Below are 17,120 nucleotides of genomic sequence, written 5' to 3' on the forward strand. Positions count from 1 at the left end.
TACATCCATTATCTGTTTCCTAAAGGTGATGCTGAGAGGCTTGGCTAGTGATGACTTATGCATGCCTCATGCACCATATTAATTCCTCCTTTGAGTCAAAACTAGACCGAAATCCTTGAAGCTGCGCCTGGGAATCCCACTGCTAGTAAAACGGTTCCTCCGCGGTGCCCGTAGTCAGAACGCCCTGCAGCAGATCCTGATACCGGTTGTGAATGAGAGAACTGACGACAAATTGCTCGATATCAAAACTGATCCAGTGGATATTTACAAGCCTTGGGTGGGCCGGGTGGCATCTCAGAGGGGTGAGGCCAGGCACGGAAGCTGTTACTGCTGTGTTTTTTTTTCCTAAAAGTTGCTCGGCTGTTTTGTGTTGCTCTGTTAATCGTTCCATGCCGTCCTTGGCTTCACTGCACACCTCTGTCCAAGTGACACCAGCTCTTTGATGCAAGCATGACAACATCAATTTGCGGATTATTTATTTATTTACAGATATTCATAAGCACTTGGCACAAATTTGCTGGGTTTGGGGAAATTTTCCTTGGTTTTCTTCGTGTTTTTTTAATTTAAGTTTTTTTCTCCCCTCACCCCCCACCTAACTTTGCGTTTTTCCTCTGTCCTCATGACAAAGAGAACGGGGCTCGAGGGGCTGCGCTGCGGGTCCGCGTCAATCCGCTCGGAGTTGTTGTTCCCGCGGTCTCTGGTGCCCCCGCGTGGCCGATCGGCGGAATCGCGGCCGTGTATGTTCGGTGCCGCAGGCAGCAGGACGCATGCGCGCAGGCACGCGGAAGTGGTGCACGGACGTTCCCGTCGCTCTGCGCAGCAAATCCGCCGATCTTTGTCATGCTCAGTCCTCCAGGCAGTACTGCGCATGCGCTAGAAAACCTATAAATAGCATCCATTTCTGAGCTGTTTCGAGATGCGGGCGAGCAGTCAATTCTTGGACCTCCGGCTCAACGATACTTTTCTTTTTTTCCTTCCCGAATGTCCTTTGTCTAATTTCTCGGGTGGTTTTGCGCCCGAGCCTGCCCCGGGATCTGACTTTTTTGGCTCCCAGCGGTCCCTGCGCCCGTCGCATGCGTAATGAGGAGCCGAAGAAATCGCATGCGTAGATGTGTACCCGAAAATGCGCGTGCGAAATGGTGTGTACGCGGTGCCGCATGCGTAGTGCGCTGCCGAGACTTGCGCATGCGTAGTGATGTGCCCAGACTAGCGCATGCGTAGTAACTCATCGAGACTGGCGCATGCGCAGTGTGGCGCCGAGGCTGGCGCATGCGTAGCTCTTTCTCGAGACTTGCGCATGCGTAGTATTTTCTCAATACTGGCGGGTCCTGGGATGCTGCGGTGCCGGGTCCGCTTCACACCCGTATCACGACCGCGAATCTCCGAGCTGCTCAGGTTCCACTACTGCTGAGAGTGCTTTTAAACGGCCGGGGAATGGTGCAGGGCTGGGGCTGGAAGGGGAAGTCTGCTGGTCCACCGCAGCGGCGAGCAATTTGGATGGCGCCAGGCGCTCAGGGGCAGCTGTGAGCCGAACCGGTCCGCTCCCGGGATGGGCTCGGGCATAAAACGGCGGAAATAGATGAGGGGCATCCTAGTTTAGAAGGAGGACATCGCTGAGCCGGCGGTCCGAGAATCGACTGCTTGCCCGCACGCGTAGTGATTATTAGAAACAGTTGCTGGTTTTAAGTTGTCGGGCGCATGCTCGCTATTACCTGGAGGACTAATCACAATAGAGAGCGGCGGATTAGCTGCACAGAGCGGTTAAAAAGCAACTTCCGCATTTCTATGCGCATGCGTCGTGCTGCCTGCCGGACTAAACAGCAGACAGCTGCAGTTCCGCGCATTGGCCACGAGGTGGCAGCAGAGACCGGGAAAAGAACTTGGACGTGATTGATGCGGCCCGCGGCGCAATCGCTGGCGATCTGTTCTCTCTTGTGATGACGGGGAAAGAACACGAAATTAGAAGTGGAGGGAAGTGGGGGTGAAGACGGAGAAAACAGAGGGAAACTTCTCCAAAGTCAGGAAAGCTGTGCTAAGTGCCTTACAAAAAAAAAAAAAAAATTACTTTTTGCCAGCATCTGTTGCACTGTTTTTAAATATTCACATACCAAAATTTAACTGCCCAGTAAATTTAACGATAACAAAATCAAAGCACACTGTCAGAAAGCAGAGTGCCATCTTGGTGTTCACTCAGCCTCTGTCTTGTTCATACTTTAATGTATTTGTTTCCAGGTGCATTTCTCCAACTCCAAGTTTCATTTTTTTTTCTTTTTATTCTTTGTAATGCCATGAAATGGGTACTTTTAGGCCCTAGCAAGTCTAAACATGCTGACGTTGCACAAAGCTGCAGTTTTGAGATTCGTGTGGACCATTACATTGTTTCCACAAAGATTAATGAAAACTGCAATTTTCATTAAGCTGTCCACCTCAGTTTACAGCTGGAAAACAATAATTCACATGCACAGAAAGAATCAATGTGTCACAGCTACCTCTGGAAGACAGCCTGAGAGTTGTGCAGGTCCATCAGGCTCAGCTGCAGCTTTTCATCTGCCCTTCTCTGGCCCTCCTGCAGCTGGAGAGAGAGCACAAGAAGGCACGTGGTATGCAGACCCTCCCCAGTCAGCCGCAGCATTTGCTCCTGCCAGCACTCCCTTTCCCCCACATCTTTCCCATTTTATAGTCTGGAGCCCTGTGTGGCAGAGGAGAAGAGCTGCAGGCAGAACAAAAACGGGGTGCTGGGATTCCTCCATCCCACTGCCAGATGTCTTCTCTGGCATTTTGGGGGTGGGAAGGGAGTTGTGGGAGCACCCACGGGGCTCTGGGCAGGAGGACAGGAAGCAAAGATGCAGCTGCAGGCAGTGGGCTCTGGGCTGGAGCACTGCAGCCAGGCACGGCTGCACAGGTGGCAGTCTGGGCACGTGGAGGAAGTTTGTTCAGCTGAGGGCTGCAGGGCTGTCCTTACCAAGCACTCCTCCCTCCTACAGGTCTGCATGGTTCTTGAGCTCTTCCCACTGCAGGAGCTTAGAAGTGACAACCTGACCCAAAAAGGTAATGATAACGTACACACACAAATAAACACCCAATACAGAATCTGGCACTCTACGGTCCTCCCAGAGCTTGTTACTACTTTTTAGGCTGCTCTACAGGCATTCTGACCTTTCCCCTTCATTACCCTATGTCTTGTCCCCTTCCTTCACCCCCTGCCTTCCCCATTCCTTTTTCAGGCTTTCCCTTTTCTTTCTCTGCTTCCTTCCCCATGCCTTCCCCCTACAACAGCCCCATGTTCTGCTGCTGTTCTCAGATGACAATCCTTAAACCACACTTTTCAAACACATTGGATCAGACTGCATACTGGCACTGATTTTAAAACAACAACAACAACAAATACAGTATTATGTATGGATAACAAACTCCTACCTGCTTGAAGACCAATAGCAGCTCCTCATCCTGGAGTAACTCCTGTACACAGCCAGGTCTCTTGTGCATGGATTTGGCATCCGCAGTGGCTTTGCAACATTGGATTTGAGTCTTCGACTTCCACCTCAATCTGCTCAACACCTCCCCGCCTCAATCTGCTCTTGTGCTCCAGAGAGAGATCTAAGGAATGAAGAGGTGCAGTGCAACCCAACTGGATAACACTCTTGAAGAATAGCAGTATTTTCTTCATAAATATTGAATCCCAAAGTGCAACACTGGGGAATGTTAAGTAAGATAAGAGAAACAGATGGGGCAAAGCAGGGAAAATGCTCAGGAAAAGCAAGGGCAGTGTGATGGAGAAACCAATAACTGACTGATCCTTGAGAGACAGCAAACTGCCAGAAAGGAGAAAGAAGGAACATGCCAGCAGTGGATGCGATAGGCAGAGCCAGCAGGGCACCCCTGCTTCAAAGGACACTTTGTCTTTCATCCCCACTGCAGCCACTCTCCTGCTTTGACTCTCCCCAGGGTCTGCAGGGTTTGTTCCATTGCATGCTGTACCAGCATGGCCAGCACGTGCTACAGAGCCCAAGTGGAACACCTGTTGCAAAACAAGTCTTTGCAAGAACAAGACCTACAACCAAGATGAGCTCCCTCTATGAAAAAAAAGACTTGTGGCTACAGCCACAACGATAAGCTTTCTCAAAACTGTCAGGATACTTGGTTCCATCCCAGGGTCATTCTTCAGTTGCAGGCCGTTAGGTCACCATCGCAGTCAAGATTAAAATTTAGGCTACATCCCAGCCAGTCAGGCCTCCCACTGCCATTTGCTTCTATGCTCTAAGGCCCCAGAAAAAGGCCCTGGGCACAAGTGAAGCAACGCAACCTGAGAGGATAGCTCTCTTGTGGAGTGGCAGTGCTTCAGGATTTGATATTCACAAAGGAACTGCAACACCTGAGCAACACAGAAGAAGGTAGCAGGAATAAAAGGGCAAAGCAAGGCAAAACCTCAGGGAAAGCAAGGGAAAGGTGACAGGAAAATGACACACAGCTTGGAAGGTGCCCTAAAGAGCCATAACAAAGTCTGGGAGCACTGCCATACTGTGCAATGGAAAAGATTTGTATATGTAAATGGTCCTTACCTGTTCAGGCAACCAGTCACCTAAGTTGGGTTCCAGGGAATTGTGGGACATGCAGGTTTCCATTCCTGAGCAGCATACGGTCAAGCAAGGAGAAGGAAATAAAGGATAGCAGAGCACCATCAACACAGTCAGTGCATGTCCATGCAGACTCGCAAACCCAGGGCTTCCTGGGTTGTTTCTGCTTTTAAAGCATTTGTGTGCTGCAGATGAGGAAAAGGTTCTGCTGTTGGATTCTTCTTCTGCAAGAGAGGACGACAGTTAAATGGCAGCTAACCTGCAGACCAAGCAGTACTGCCTGGTGTTGGTCAAGATGAGCTCCTCCTGCCGCAGCTGAATGGTGATGCTGACAGGGCTGGAGATGCTCTGCAGGGCCAGCTCGTAGCTGGCAGCCAGGAATGGACACAGGGGGAGGAGAGAGCTGTCGAAAGCAGCTGAGGCATCCAAGAGCATCCAAAAGCCCTCAAAAGCATCACAAAGCCACAGCCAGCAAGCTTGGGGTGATCACGAGCAGCATCCAGGATGCTCGAGATTATTTGCTACCATACACAATGGGAGCAGAGCTCTCGTTGCACACATCCCACGGCCAGACAAAGCGGGAACAAACCTGGAGCTGTGCTGCATGCAGAGCCCACAGCCATAGCCTTGCAAGCTGAGGTGCCTTGCTGTTTGTCGTATCCATCCCAATCCCTGTGTGAATGAAGACTCAGAATGCAGTCAAGGCGTTGATCCAGCACGAGAGTGCTTTTATTCACTAAAAGCCAGGAGGGCGTGACAGGTCCGGTGGACACATGGCACTCATCCTCTCTCGTTAAGGAGAGAGGGGCTCAGAGCTTGTGCTGCTGCCCGGTGCCTGGGACTGGAGCTCTGATTCTAAGTCCCCCTCCACAAGGCTCGGCTCCTCCTCGCTGACGCTGACCTGATCCTGCATGTAGGTGCTGCTGTCGGGGCACTCGGGCTGTGCTTGGGCTGGGCTGCACTGCGGTGACGCCCCGTCACAGTCCAGGTCGGTGACTGCTGTGTCTGGCAGGATCAGGTCAGAGTCTTCTGCGCAGCTGGGAGAAATGAGAGCTTCCACTTGAATGAGCTCCTTCTCTCCATCACTGTTGTCGCATGGAAGGCTGTCATTGGAACTGCAGCAATTTGTGCTTCCTAGCAGCTCACCGCTGATGGAAGCACACAGATCACCATCGCTATTTGCTGTGGCTCTTCTGGGTGGACAAGGGCTCAATTCCCCTAGGAAGGAGTAGATACACAGAGGTTAGCGTCAAACTTTCACTGTCCAAGGAGGCCAGGCTTGGTGCTGTCTGTCACGGAGGCTTCAAGCAACATGCAAGATGCTCCCCAGCCAGCCCTAAACAACAACAAAAACAGCAGCAACAGCAACAAAGAAAGGAGTTAGCAATAGCTGTTAATTAAGCCTGCACTTTTAGCTGAGCAAAGACTCCTGCTCAAAGCCTCCTCGTCCCCCTAGGGAAACAAAACCAAGACAGTGCCAGGCTGAAGTATGAGAGTGGTTGTTGACATTTGGCTATGTAGTAGTGGTGAGAAGAAGCAAATAGGCTTCTAGCAACAGTGCCACTGTCTTGAAAGTGATCCTTGTGCAGGTCCAGATCATGACTTCACAAGAGACTCATCTGGGAAAGAAAGACAGGGCTGAACTGAAGATGTTAGGCACGGGCTTGAACGCTAGAAGGAGGAACAAGCCCACTGAAAGCATGAATTTGATGGTGCTGACAAGCAGTGTTTTGAAAGCTGGATGTGCACCCTTACCTGCCAGGACCACCACCTCTGTTTCTGAGGGCTCCCTGGCATTGCGCTGCAGTTGGCGCTTGGCCGCAGAGGATGGTTTTCTCGGCCTGAAGCAGGAACACCAACTGCCAGCTGCTGGTTCCTTCACCTTGCTTCGTCTGGAGAGAGAAAACAGTGACTGGCGTGAGTCGTGCATGGTGCCGGGTGAGGGAAGAGCTGCCCTGAGCTCTTGCCAACACTTGCTTGTTCCTAGCACTGCCTGGCTTCTGCTGAACACAACTTAGAAACTCGCTCCGTTTCACACAGTTGAGGATGGTTCCATTCCTAGAGCTCAGCCCTGGAGTCTTGCTGGCTACATTCCCCTCAACCATGTCAAGCAAGATGCAGAGCATGTGAGCCAAGGCTGCACAGCTGTCCAGGACGGCATCTAAGGGATGGCTTTGATTGAGCTGGCAGGCGTAACTGCTTTCTGAGGAACCGTGCAGCCATAGAGGAAATTCAGAAGCATCTCTTACTCTGGTATTAACAGCTCATCGGCGTCACCTCACTGCCATGTTTAGCCTCTAGTGCCAGCAAGTCTGACCTACAGCTCTGCTTAGAGGAGAACTGGAATTGGTTTCAGGCACGCGTCCCGGAAAGCTGGAAAACCCCAACGTTTCCAGGTACAGCCAGCACAGGCCAGGATAGAGGTCCGTGTGCCTTGATCCATCTCGTGACTGCCTGCTCAGCGAGGAAGGAATGGCCCGTTTTGGTGGCTAAACTGAGCCCGTCGGGCAACTGTGTGTTAGTTGAATCTCAGAGTGCAAAGGGAGCGGAGATTGAGTACAACACCACACGCACCATTAACGTCACGTAGCTTCTGCAAGTTTGTGCACTAGCAGTAGTGGTGAAAAACCCACAAAAGCCCACCCAACCACGTCTGATAGGAAGGTGCTGGAAAAGAAAGTCCTCTTTACCTTTCAGACGGAAAGTCGATGACTGTGTGGAATTTACCCCCTGCAGCTGCGGGGCCTTCTTCCACTTCGATGTCCCTGCTGTGCGTCAGTGTGGGAGAGCTGCTGTGGCCTCGCCTCTGTGCCTGTGCCTCCTCCACAGTGAGCAGCCTGGTGTCGGGAGAAGACACCTCCGCAGACTTGGGCCCTGATGGAGAACTGTGCCCTGGAAGGGAAGACCACAGCTAAGAGGGAGGATCAGAAAGCAGCAGCACAGCCATCACAGTTCTGGGGGAGGTGCTGCCCGCTTCTCAGCCTTGCTTATCCGAGCCACTGAAAGAAGAGGAGGTCCAAAGAACCGTGTGGTCAGAGGTACGTTTATGGCAAAGGACACGGTCATCATTCACAGCAGCTCACTGTAGCGAAACAGGCAAACAAAATCCCGAGAAGAGGGGGGCAGGGAACTCAGAAAGCTTTGCTGCCACGCTTTCATCAAGCTTCACCTGCGTGCAAAACATCATCATGGCAGGGATGGTTTTCTCCTTGTCAAGTTTGGGCTTGGACACTCTCAGCATCCAGCCACAGGATGCCATATTCTAATCTACGCCCACAAGTCTGCAGGCCCCTCGATAGTGAAAGCGTATTTCAGCCATCCTGGAGAAGGCCTGCATTTGATCAAGGTGTCTGATCAAGACAAAGCTAATGCAGGAAGACGCTCACCTGCTCCATCTCCGATGCCTGATGTGGAGCAGAAGAGGACGTCTGTGTGGCTGATGATGAACTCTACCACATCCGACTGCCTCTGCATTTCCATGCAGGCAGCTCGTCCACTGGCGCAGGCAGACTCGTTCTGCTGGGATCTGTAGAAAAGGCAGATTGGAGGAGTCATTGATCCCAGATCATTTCCCCACATCTGGATTTGGCCAGCCACAAGCTGTCCAATTGGGCTCTGGAGACTTCCGCAGTGGGCAATCAGTGATGCCACTGAAGAAATTCTCCTGGAGGATCAAGGACACACCAGCCCCATTTGACAAAAACAAGAGAGCAGAAATTGTCCTCCTCTAGAAACTGTGCCCGTGGGGAGAACAGATCTAAGCCTTGTGCTGAAACGGAAAAAGAAGTTTACCTGAAGAGGTTGGGAGCCCACACAATCGCTAAGTTCTTAGCGGGCATCTTTGTGGCAGAGCAGCTCCCAGCGAGACAAGCCAAGTGTCTCATCAGGTACGCCAGTGTCCTGGAAAGCAAGAGGCAAACCTTCAGCACCACTGAGCACGCCGTCCTGCAATTCACAAAACAAACCTCAAGACACGCCAGTTCTTGTTCTTGCTACTGTCACGGAATAGGAAGCAGATCAAGCTTTCCCAGGTGCCACGCTGCAGCACCAAGCCCCAGCACAGCACAGACGCAGCCATCAGCTGCACCAGCCGTGCCCCCGTGCCCAGGAACTGACCCAATCCATCAACCCCACGGAGCCAGCAACCACTTCAACACACACACAGGCATCACGCTGCGAGCGTGAGACAAAGCCTGCCATCGCATCATCGCCCTCTGAAATGCAGCAGGGCTGAGCTCACCAGACTGAGGGCAGCGGTTTTCTGACCTGTAGTGAGGCGCGGGCAGCTGCTGGATGACGTCCTGCATTCTGAGCAACCGCTCCTCATCTGTAGCGGCACAAACAGCATCCTGGAAGAAAGCAGAGAGGGATTTAGACACAGATCAGTAGAGATACCTGCCGCAGGCTCGGCAACTTTGAAGACAGAACGCTGTTGCTCAGCACCGAGGTGGATTTTATGCCTTCCAACAGGCAGAAAACCTGGGGAACACAGCGGCACTCAGCTGGTGCCATTGAGGCCAAGCAGTCCAAGCACTGGGCCGCTTTACAGCCTGACTGATTGTGCACCTCAGCTCCTCGCAGTGGGCATTCATCTCCCAGGAACCTGTGCTATTAATCCCATTCCCGTTCCAGAAATAGTTGGGGAATAGCAAAAGAACGGGAATTCTCGCAAGCTTTGTGAATACAGAAATGACCACCTCCAGAAATGAGCACCAAAAGTGCTGGCATCAGTATGCTGCAGGATGTGGCAGAGACATGCGAGTCTACCTCATGGGGCTAACAGAAAATCAGAAAAAAAGACCATGAGGTGCGCAGGTGTGTGTGTATGTGACAGGCCATGCCAAGAGGCCCAGGGAAGAGGGACATGAAAGCCATTGCCTTGTGCTTACCGAGAACTTGCCATACAGCTGCTCGGTCAGCAGAGGGGTCGGGAGCTCCCTGAAGTACATCTTGCACAGGGAGCTCACGCTGTGAACGTCACGGACGGTTAGCTCCGGAATCTGCTCAGACTCAAATTCATGGCTGGAGAAAAGGACACAAAAACGGGCTTTGAGAAAGAGGAAGACAAGTCCAAAGCAATACACGATACAGTCGAGAAAAGGAAGGGGTTCCTGCTTCACAGGAGAAAAGAAACGCTCTGACAACTGGCTGCCTACTCCACAATCACATGCCAGGAGCCCAGAGCAGCAAGGAGGAGTGTGGGCTGCTCCAAAGGGCTCTGCCAACAAGAGGAAACAGGAATGAGAGCTGACACCGCAGTCCCCCACAGCCTTCCAATGCTCTCAAGGACTGAAGGAGAACTTCCTGCCCCAGCAAGTCTACTCAACGCCCCGTGTTCCTATCAAACAGACACAAGCCTGGCGCACCACCGCTGAGCGCACGCTGCCGGCACACAGCTGCCCCACAGCACAGGCCTCGGAACGCCCGCAGCATGGCACATGCCCCTACTGACAGCTGTGTCAGTCGCAGCACTCTTACCGTAGCTTCTGGATCCTGGACGCCACGCCGGACAGGCGGTAGATCCCCTGCACCACGCCGTGCTGCTCAATGAACTCAGCGCAGCTCTGCAGGACCTGGGGGACTACGGAACAAGTGCCAGCGGTTAGCTGAGCTCCTGATTCAAGTCCTGCTTCAGCCGCTGCTCCTGTCACATCCCATCCACTAAGCCCAGCCACGCTACTGCAAGCCTCCTCCTTAGAGGAGAAAGAAAGCCGGCACAGACGTCTCTGACAGGCAGGAGCCGGGGAGGAAACTGGACACAGACGTGCTCTTGGCTTTCCACAAATGCCAGGACCTGCCAATCAGCCTGCAGAAAGTAATTCTGGGGAAGCCAGAGACACTGCAAGTCCCGTCACAGCTCCCACCGCAATGGAGGCGTGAAATCTCACGTCCAGAGAGCTAGGAAACTGACGCAGTACACTCTCTTGGGCCAAAAGGCTGCCTTTGTTTTCAGGCTAGCGTGGGATTGGCTTACACCTTTTGCTTTAAGCAAATACAAGTGGGCTGGTCTCCTACGAGCATTAGCCTCAGCTTACCTTTCAGCCATCAACTCCCACCTCACCTTTCTCCACCGCTATCAACCTGCCCCTTGCCAGAGATGATCTCCCTTTCATCTTTACATGCCCAACAGAGGAAGCTCTCAGGAACGGGCTGTTCCTTACCATCACGGCCAGCGTGGAGAAGATGCTCTCCCAGGTCACAGCCAAACACCCCTTCCTTCTCCTTCTCCATCTCCCGCTGCTTCGGTTTCTTTGGGCGGGCCTTCGCAAAGGAACGAAGGAAGCTGACGAGCTTGCCACGCTTCTTTGGCACTGCACAACACAAGGAAGAAACCAGTTCATTTCACGCTGGGCTCAGCGGGACCAGGCCGAGCGTCACACATTCCACAGAGCACGTAAAAGCGGGAAGAACATTGCCAACAAGTACATACAACAACGGATTTTCCCCGTCCCTGGAGGAGTCCAAGGCCACGTTGGATGGGGCCCTGGGCAGCCTGGTCTAGTCTGGCATTCAAAGTGGAGGTTGGCAGCCCAGCCTGAGGCACGGGGGTTGGAGCTTGATGATCCTTGAGGTCCCTTCCATCCCAAGCCATTCTACGAGGATCCTATCATTTGCCCAAGCCCTCATTCTCACTGCCTACAAAACAGCAGCCATATGCCCCGTGGGATGCATGAAGGATCATCAACACAGAGGATAACGTGGGATGGATAAAGGAGCTATTCAACACGGAACACACCCAGAAAAAGACTCCCTTTGACTTCCCCGTGCCATCAAATGTAACATCCGTACCTGGCTTTGGTGCTGAATCAATGAGGGCCTCAGGAATTTTCCCGTTAATGAGCTCCACGCACTCTCCAGGGAAAAATCCAACCTGGAACAAGAACAAGAGAGATGGAATACTGAATGCAGCACTTCTCAGGCCTCCACTGTTAACCCAAGAAAGAATGGCCTGCAGAAAAGTAACCCTCATTCAACATTAGCAGACAAAAGACCTACAAAACCAAGACTCGGTTCCAGAGAAGATGGCTCTGTCCTCCGTGCTTGTACAAAGGACAGACATGGTCAACTCCTGACTGTGCAGTGAGCAGGAGAGGCTCTTGCTTCTAAGTCAAATGAGGAGACGGTTTCCTACCCAAGCCCAGAGCCAAAGGGAAAGGCCGCTGACACTGACACAGGGAAACTGTTTACGTCCAGAAGCCACCCTGTGCAGGCCGAGCAGCTCTAAGCTGACCTTCCTGACTTGACTGCCGTTGCGCCCGCAGGTCTGAAGCTTGTGCCTACCTGAAAGCCACGCTTGCCTCTCCACCAGGGGCTCAGCTCCTTTGCTGGCATAGCAATAATGCACACCAGGTCTCCCACCTGCAAGACATTGCAACATCAATCCCAGCTTCAGCACAGCTGGGAGGAAAGCACAGCTGAAATGACGCCCTTCTTCTGCACTGCCAAATAGCGCACAGCTTGAGAGCAGTTGCACCAGGGCAGCTCTTCAGGCATTTCCCGTCGGAAAGCTGAACTGGGAGGTCCAAGAGTCACTGCCTTACACACCAGACAGAATACAGTGCAAGCATGCCAAATCAAACCGTCTTTTAGACATGGCTGAACTCCTCCCTGCATCCAACCCAGTGCAAGTCCTATCTGGACCTGCATCTTCTGGGCTTCGCCTCACAAGGCATTCTGAAGGTGTCTGAGAATATTCCTGATGCATTCACACGGTATACTCTTCTGGCCATGACAACAAGGAACGCCTTTAACTGCTTACCTCCAAGGAGAGCTCATCCGCTGCCTGGGCAACGTATCTCTTAATAACATGGCCAGCAGCAATAGCTGGAATATTAAGAGATGGCTCCTCATGCACCAGAAAGGGCTTCCCCTGGTTCTCCGGCTGAAACAGAGAGCACAGGCCACGGTGAGGAGCTGAGGACAAACAAGGAGGATTTCAGGGGGCCATCTAGATGCCACTAGCAAGGAAACGAAGCTTTTAAGGCAGCTCTTCAGTGACACCAAGAGAGCCGGAAGGATGCTCTCCCTCTCTTGAAAAGCAGGAGAGCACACCTGTGGCTCACACTGCTGGCTCAAGTCAGGGAACAAAGACCAATCACAGCTTCACACCGTACCTCCATCCATGCCAGGTCAGGCCCACAGCTGATCTCGCTGCTCGCGATGCCCATCACAGCAGGCGCGACAAGCTGCAACAGAAAAGAAACACATTTCCTGCGTTCACACAGCACTGGATTGAGAGTCTTCTTCAGAACTACTCTCAGTTGCCCACTGGCGGAGGCAGGTGTTCTAGAAACAACCACTCTGTGCAGTCTATTCAAACGGGACAGCCGTTTGAATACGCAGCGTTGGACCAAGTCGCTGTCCCTCTGATAGCAGGATGGGGACTCTGGCACAAAGCAGCAGATGCATTTGCCCGCAGCACGCTGATAGTGCAGTAGCAGGCCAGGGAGAGGTGTCACTGCTGGGGCTGGAGCTGCTCCCCAGCCCCCGGCTCCCAGCAGCAGCCTCACCACCAGCGCCGGCCGCAGCCTTGCCCACGCATTTCCTCTGCCTGCATGCCCGCTGTGCTCCCTACAGCTGTCGGGCACACTCACACAGCCAAAGCATGCACGCTTGTGCCCCTGGCTCATGCTTGTGCAGCTCTGCACAAACTGCGGCTAGGGCTCTTTGCCTAAGGGATTGCTTTCCTTCACACTAGCTGGTCCCAGCACTACAGGCAGCATCCTGCCGAGGGCTGAGCTGGAGGGGAAGTGGAAAAAACCCACACGGGACCAGTGCCGCATTCCAGCTGGACGAGGCTGTGTTACTACACACGGTGCGACTAAACACGGGCTGCTGAACCATGTGGCAATACAAAACATGGCACGTACCTGGCAAGAGATCAGAACAAGGGAGAAGAAGATCCTCGAACCCGCAGCCGTTCCTTGTCACTTTGCTCTGATCTTCCGCGAGCAAAAGCTGCACCAAGGGAGCAGGCGGAGGGTGGGGAGGGGACAGAGAAAGAGCAGGTCAGTGAGCCTGCACAATTTAGCAAGGAAGGCGAGGGAAAAACCGTGGGACAAATGCCATCTTGATGGATGGCTTTGGAAGTGATGGCCTGGGGGAAAACGGCGTCTGACGGTCCAGACTAAGCAATATGATCCTAGGAGCTCCGCCAGCCAGCACTTCTCAAGCCCTCGCTGCCCACCCGTCTATCCCGCACCGTCTCAGCTTACCTACAAGGACGCTGCGCAAGACGGGATGAAGACGAACAGACTCAGTCGATGCACAAGTGCAACAAGCCACGTACTCACGCCGAGCTCAAGCGCTCCAATGAAGGGACGCAGCACGCGCTGCTCCTCCCCTCATTCTAGCCGCTTATGACATCACTAAGGGCCACCCGGCTGCTCCACCATGGATGGGACAAGGTGGGGAGGCAAGACCACGTCACAAGACCATAGGATTCCAAAAGGGCACCCCAGCGTTCGAGAAATTCAGTTGGTGGTTGGAATTCTATCCCAGCCACATCCTGGAGAAGCTGGCATGGGGTTGGCGGGACCAAAGTGCAGGACCCGGCGCTTCGGTCCTGTTGAGCCTCTTGCTGGGCCTATGGCAAATCCACACTAGGGTCCTTCTTTGCATTCAAGGCCGGCTTAGAGCAGCCATCTCTTTCACCTGCATGGAAATAAAGGAAGAGAAACACAGAACTACTACCAGACTGCTCTGCCAATTTCTTTCCCGCGTGCATTTTTGCCTTTTGGCTTCCATGACGACCTCATTTCCTCCTCCCTTTCTTGGGGGGAAGCTGCCCCCAGTGCCTGAGCTTCACAAGACAGCATGAAAAATGACACTAAGACAAACGCTTGCCGTGGGTGCAGGGTGGCTGTGCTTCGCCAGGCATACACAGGACGGTAGGGGTAGGAAGCGCCACATGGCAGCCCCAAGCCAAGTCTGCATTCAGTCCCTGTGGCCACAGCTGCTGCCTCACTGCCAGAACGTACCCGAGGATACAGATGGACGCAGGCACTCCTGCTCCTTCTGCAAAGCCCTCCTCTGCACAGCCCGTTAGCTGCTGCTCACTGCTATGCCAACCAGGCTCCCCTTTACCCCTACAGGTGATAAACACGCCTGTACTCTTCTGTGCAGCAGCGAGCTCCAGGGATGAAGCAGCACAGAGGAAACCAACAGACCGTGGGACAGAACACAAGGGGGAAAAGCACTTCTGCTCACACACGTACAAAGGAAATCAAAACGGCTCCTTCGAGAAGAGCCTGTTGGGTAAACCCAGCCTCAGAGACACAAATGCATCTGGTTCCAGTAAATATTACGGCCCGTTGTTGATGAAACGCTCTTCTGCTGCTTGGAGAGCACGGAGCACGCTGTGTTGACAGGCACAGCAGCGCCGTGCCCAAGTGAGCACACAAACCTCCCCAGCACCCCTGGCCAATGCTGCCAGGGAAATGCACGACCTGCAGCCCCACATGGCTCGCTGCACAGACACTGGGGGGCTGTCTTAGTCTCAGGTGGGATCGATTTTTCTTCAGTGTCTGCTATGATGCTACAACTGTGATAACACTCTGACGTTTAGAGTTTCTGATAAGCAGACTTGTACAGAGCCAAGGCCGTTCTCAGCAAAGCTCTCAAGAAGGAGCTGGGAGGAAACCAAATTAGGACAGCTGACGTCAACGGGCCAAAGGGATATTCCATACCATATGACATCAAGTGGAAGGGGTTTTGAAGGGGGTGGGAGTTCATCTCACTCTCTTCCTCTGCTTGGCCATTGGTTGGGAGGTGCTGAGCCACTGCTTCTACATCACTTGTTACATACATTCATAAATAGACATATATATTACTTCTAGCCTTCCTTTTCTCTTCCTTTGGAAAGAGATTTCTCTCAAGGCATGAGTTCCACTTCCTTTTTTTTCCCCTCATAATTCTCTCCCCCATCCCATTGGGAAGGGGGGAGTAAGCAAAGGACTGTGTGGTGCTGAGCCACCCACCGGCTTAAACCACAACAGGGCCGTGGGGCAATGGCAGCAGACGTGAAGTGCACTGGGCTCAGCAGGAAATGAAAACCATCTTGAGGTACGCAAGCCCACTGTTTCATTTTCCAGAAAACAACCTATGGTGTCAATGAAACATGCCCCTCACTAGGAACATCTGCAAGGATGCTTTGAATGACTGAGGGCATTGCACCCCATTAACGTCACCCTGCCGACACAATGTCATTGCAAACACAGCAGCAACTCCTGGCACCGATACCTCCGGGTACAACAAGCACAGGGCACTGGGTTGCTTTGGATGCAGTTTGAGAAAGGACGTGAGGGCTTTGTGGAAAGCGCCTTGCAGAGCACATCATGTCCTGCACCAGGCAGAGCGCTGTGCATCTCTCATCTCTCCAAACTTTGGGGCTTTGAAGCTGCACCTTGTTTCTTGGCAGTTTGTCCCCCACAACTCCAGAGCACTTTCAGCTGCTCCCTGGCAATTCATGGCTTGCACAGTACCAAACACAACAAAGAAAGGAGGCAAGAAAGAAGCAACAGCCATGGCTATGCACAGAAGCGGCCAGGAAGGGTTCAGCAGAAGAATGAAACCTGCACAAGTCAACTCAACAGATTCCAAGGAATTCAGTGACATCTGACACAATTTGGAACGCCAGAAGCACTGCCACGCAAACAGCACCGTATTTGGAAAGCAGCACGTCCAAATCAGCCCCCTTGCCCTGCTCTACCCGCTCAGCCCAACACAGAAATCAAACACAGAAACTCTGATGCTTTGGCTCATGACAGCCATCAGGCCCACGCTTTAGCGACACGGAGAACTCCATCTCCAGCTACTCTGTGTCTCGCTAAGCACAAGCTGGGCTGGGAGCCGTCGCTCAGCCTGACACCACAAGCAGAAAAGAAGCGTACATAAGCAGATGCTGTTATCCACACGTGCAAGTCCGGGGGTGAAGAATAAAAGGCTCACTGGGCCATGGGCAAAGCAGGGAGCAGATAGGCAGGAAACAGGAAGGAGTTGAAGTCCAGCTCTCCTACACCAAAGACAGGGAGAGCTGAGTCAGCACCACGGGAGGACTTACGACACAGCTTAAGAGCTTACAGAGACCTGAGATTGCCAAAGGAGGCTGCCAGGGGAACTCTCACCAGTCTTTTGCAGGGCTCTCACGGATGCTTCCCATGCTGACTTCCACTGCCTACGTCATTTGTAGAAAGCCCAGGTGACAAACGCTCATTTTGTCTGGGTAACGCTTCTATGCTTCCACGGTTATCACTGAAACAAAAGAAAAAAAAAAAAAAGCATGCCACCCTATGAAATTTGCCTCTCTACTGCTGCTGTCTGCGTGTCATCTAAGATGAGCATTACGCATTCCTGCACCTGACTGAAGATTCATCCAAGTCTGCGTTCCACACAGCTCCATCCCAGTGCCAAAAAGAAACATGTACTGAGATGTTTAGAAGATTCTTTGTGCAGATACAAGTGCAGGGTGCATGTGTATTCTCTACAGCAAGAAATAGGAATTTCTCAAGCAGTACAACAAAAGGTCAATGCAAAGGATACATAGGA

At 52.7% G+C, this 17,120-nt stretch overlaps 2 protein-coding genes and 1 long non-coding RNA gene across 3 annotated transcripts; 1 reads left to right on the forward strand and 2 right to left on the reverse strand.

Annotated features, from left to right (window-relative positions):
- The first annotated feature begins 913 nt into the window (after positions 1-913).
- Positions 914-3,097, forward strand: LOC121110624. Its single transcript, XR_005859477.2, has 2 exons — positions 914-2,600; positions 2,985-3,097. It is a non-coding gene; the product is annotated as an uncharacterized LOC121110624 (long non-coding RNA).
- Positions 3,098-4,323: 1,226 nt separating this feature from the next.
- On the reverse strand, positions 4,324-9,958 carry LOC121110763 (rho GTPase-activating protein 32-like). The gene is made up of 5 exons (XM_040699658.2): positions 8,367-9,958; positions 7,961-8,100; positions 7,265-7,466; positions 6,330-6,466; positions 4,324-5,792 (listed from the first exon to the last, which is right to left on the reverse strand). Exons 1-5 carry the CDS (start codon positions 8,456-8,458, stop codon positions 5,368-5,370), a joined length of 996 nt encoding a protein of 331 aa, XP_040555592.1. The 5' UTR covers positions 8,459-9,958; the 3' UTR covers positions 4,324-5,367.
- On the reverse strand, positions 8,699-12,742 carry LOC121113242 (rho GTPase-activating protein 33-like). The gene is made up of 5 exons (XM_040700487.1): positions 12,689-12,742; positions 10,053-10,147; positions 9,464-9,596; positions 8,855-8,923; positions 8,699-8,722 (listed from the first exon to the last, which is right to left on the reverse strand). The coding sequence occupies exons 1-5, from the start codon at positions 12,740-12,742 to the stop codon at positions 8,699-8,701; spliced, it is 375 nt and encodes a 124-aa protein (XP_040556421.1).
- Between the last annotated feature and the right edge of the window lie 4,378 nt (positions 12,743-17,120).

The sequence above is a fragment of the Gallus gallus genome, chromosome 4, assembly GCF_016699485.2.
Source record: "Gallus gallus isolate bGalGal1 chromosome 4, bGalGal1.mat.broiler.GRCg7b, whole genome shotgun sequence".
In the NCBI taxonomy this organism is placed as follows: Eukaryota; Metazoa; Chordata; class Aves; order Galliformes; family Phasianidae; genus Gallus; species Gallus gallus.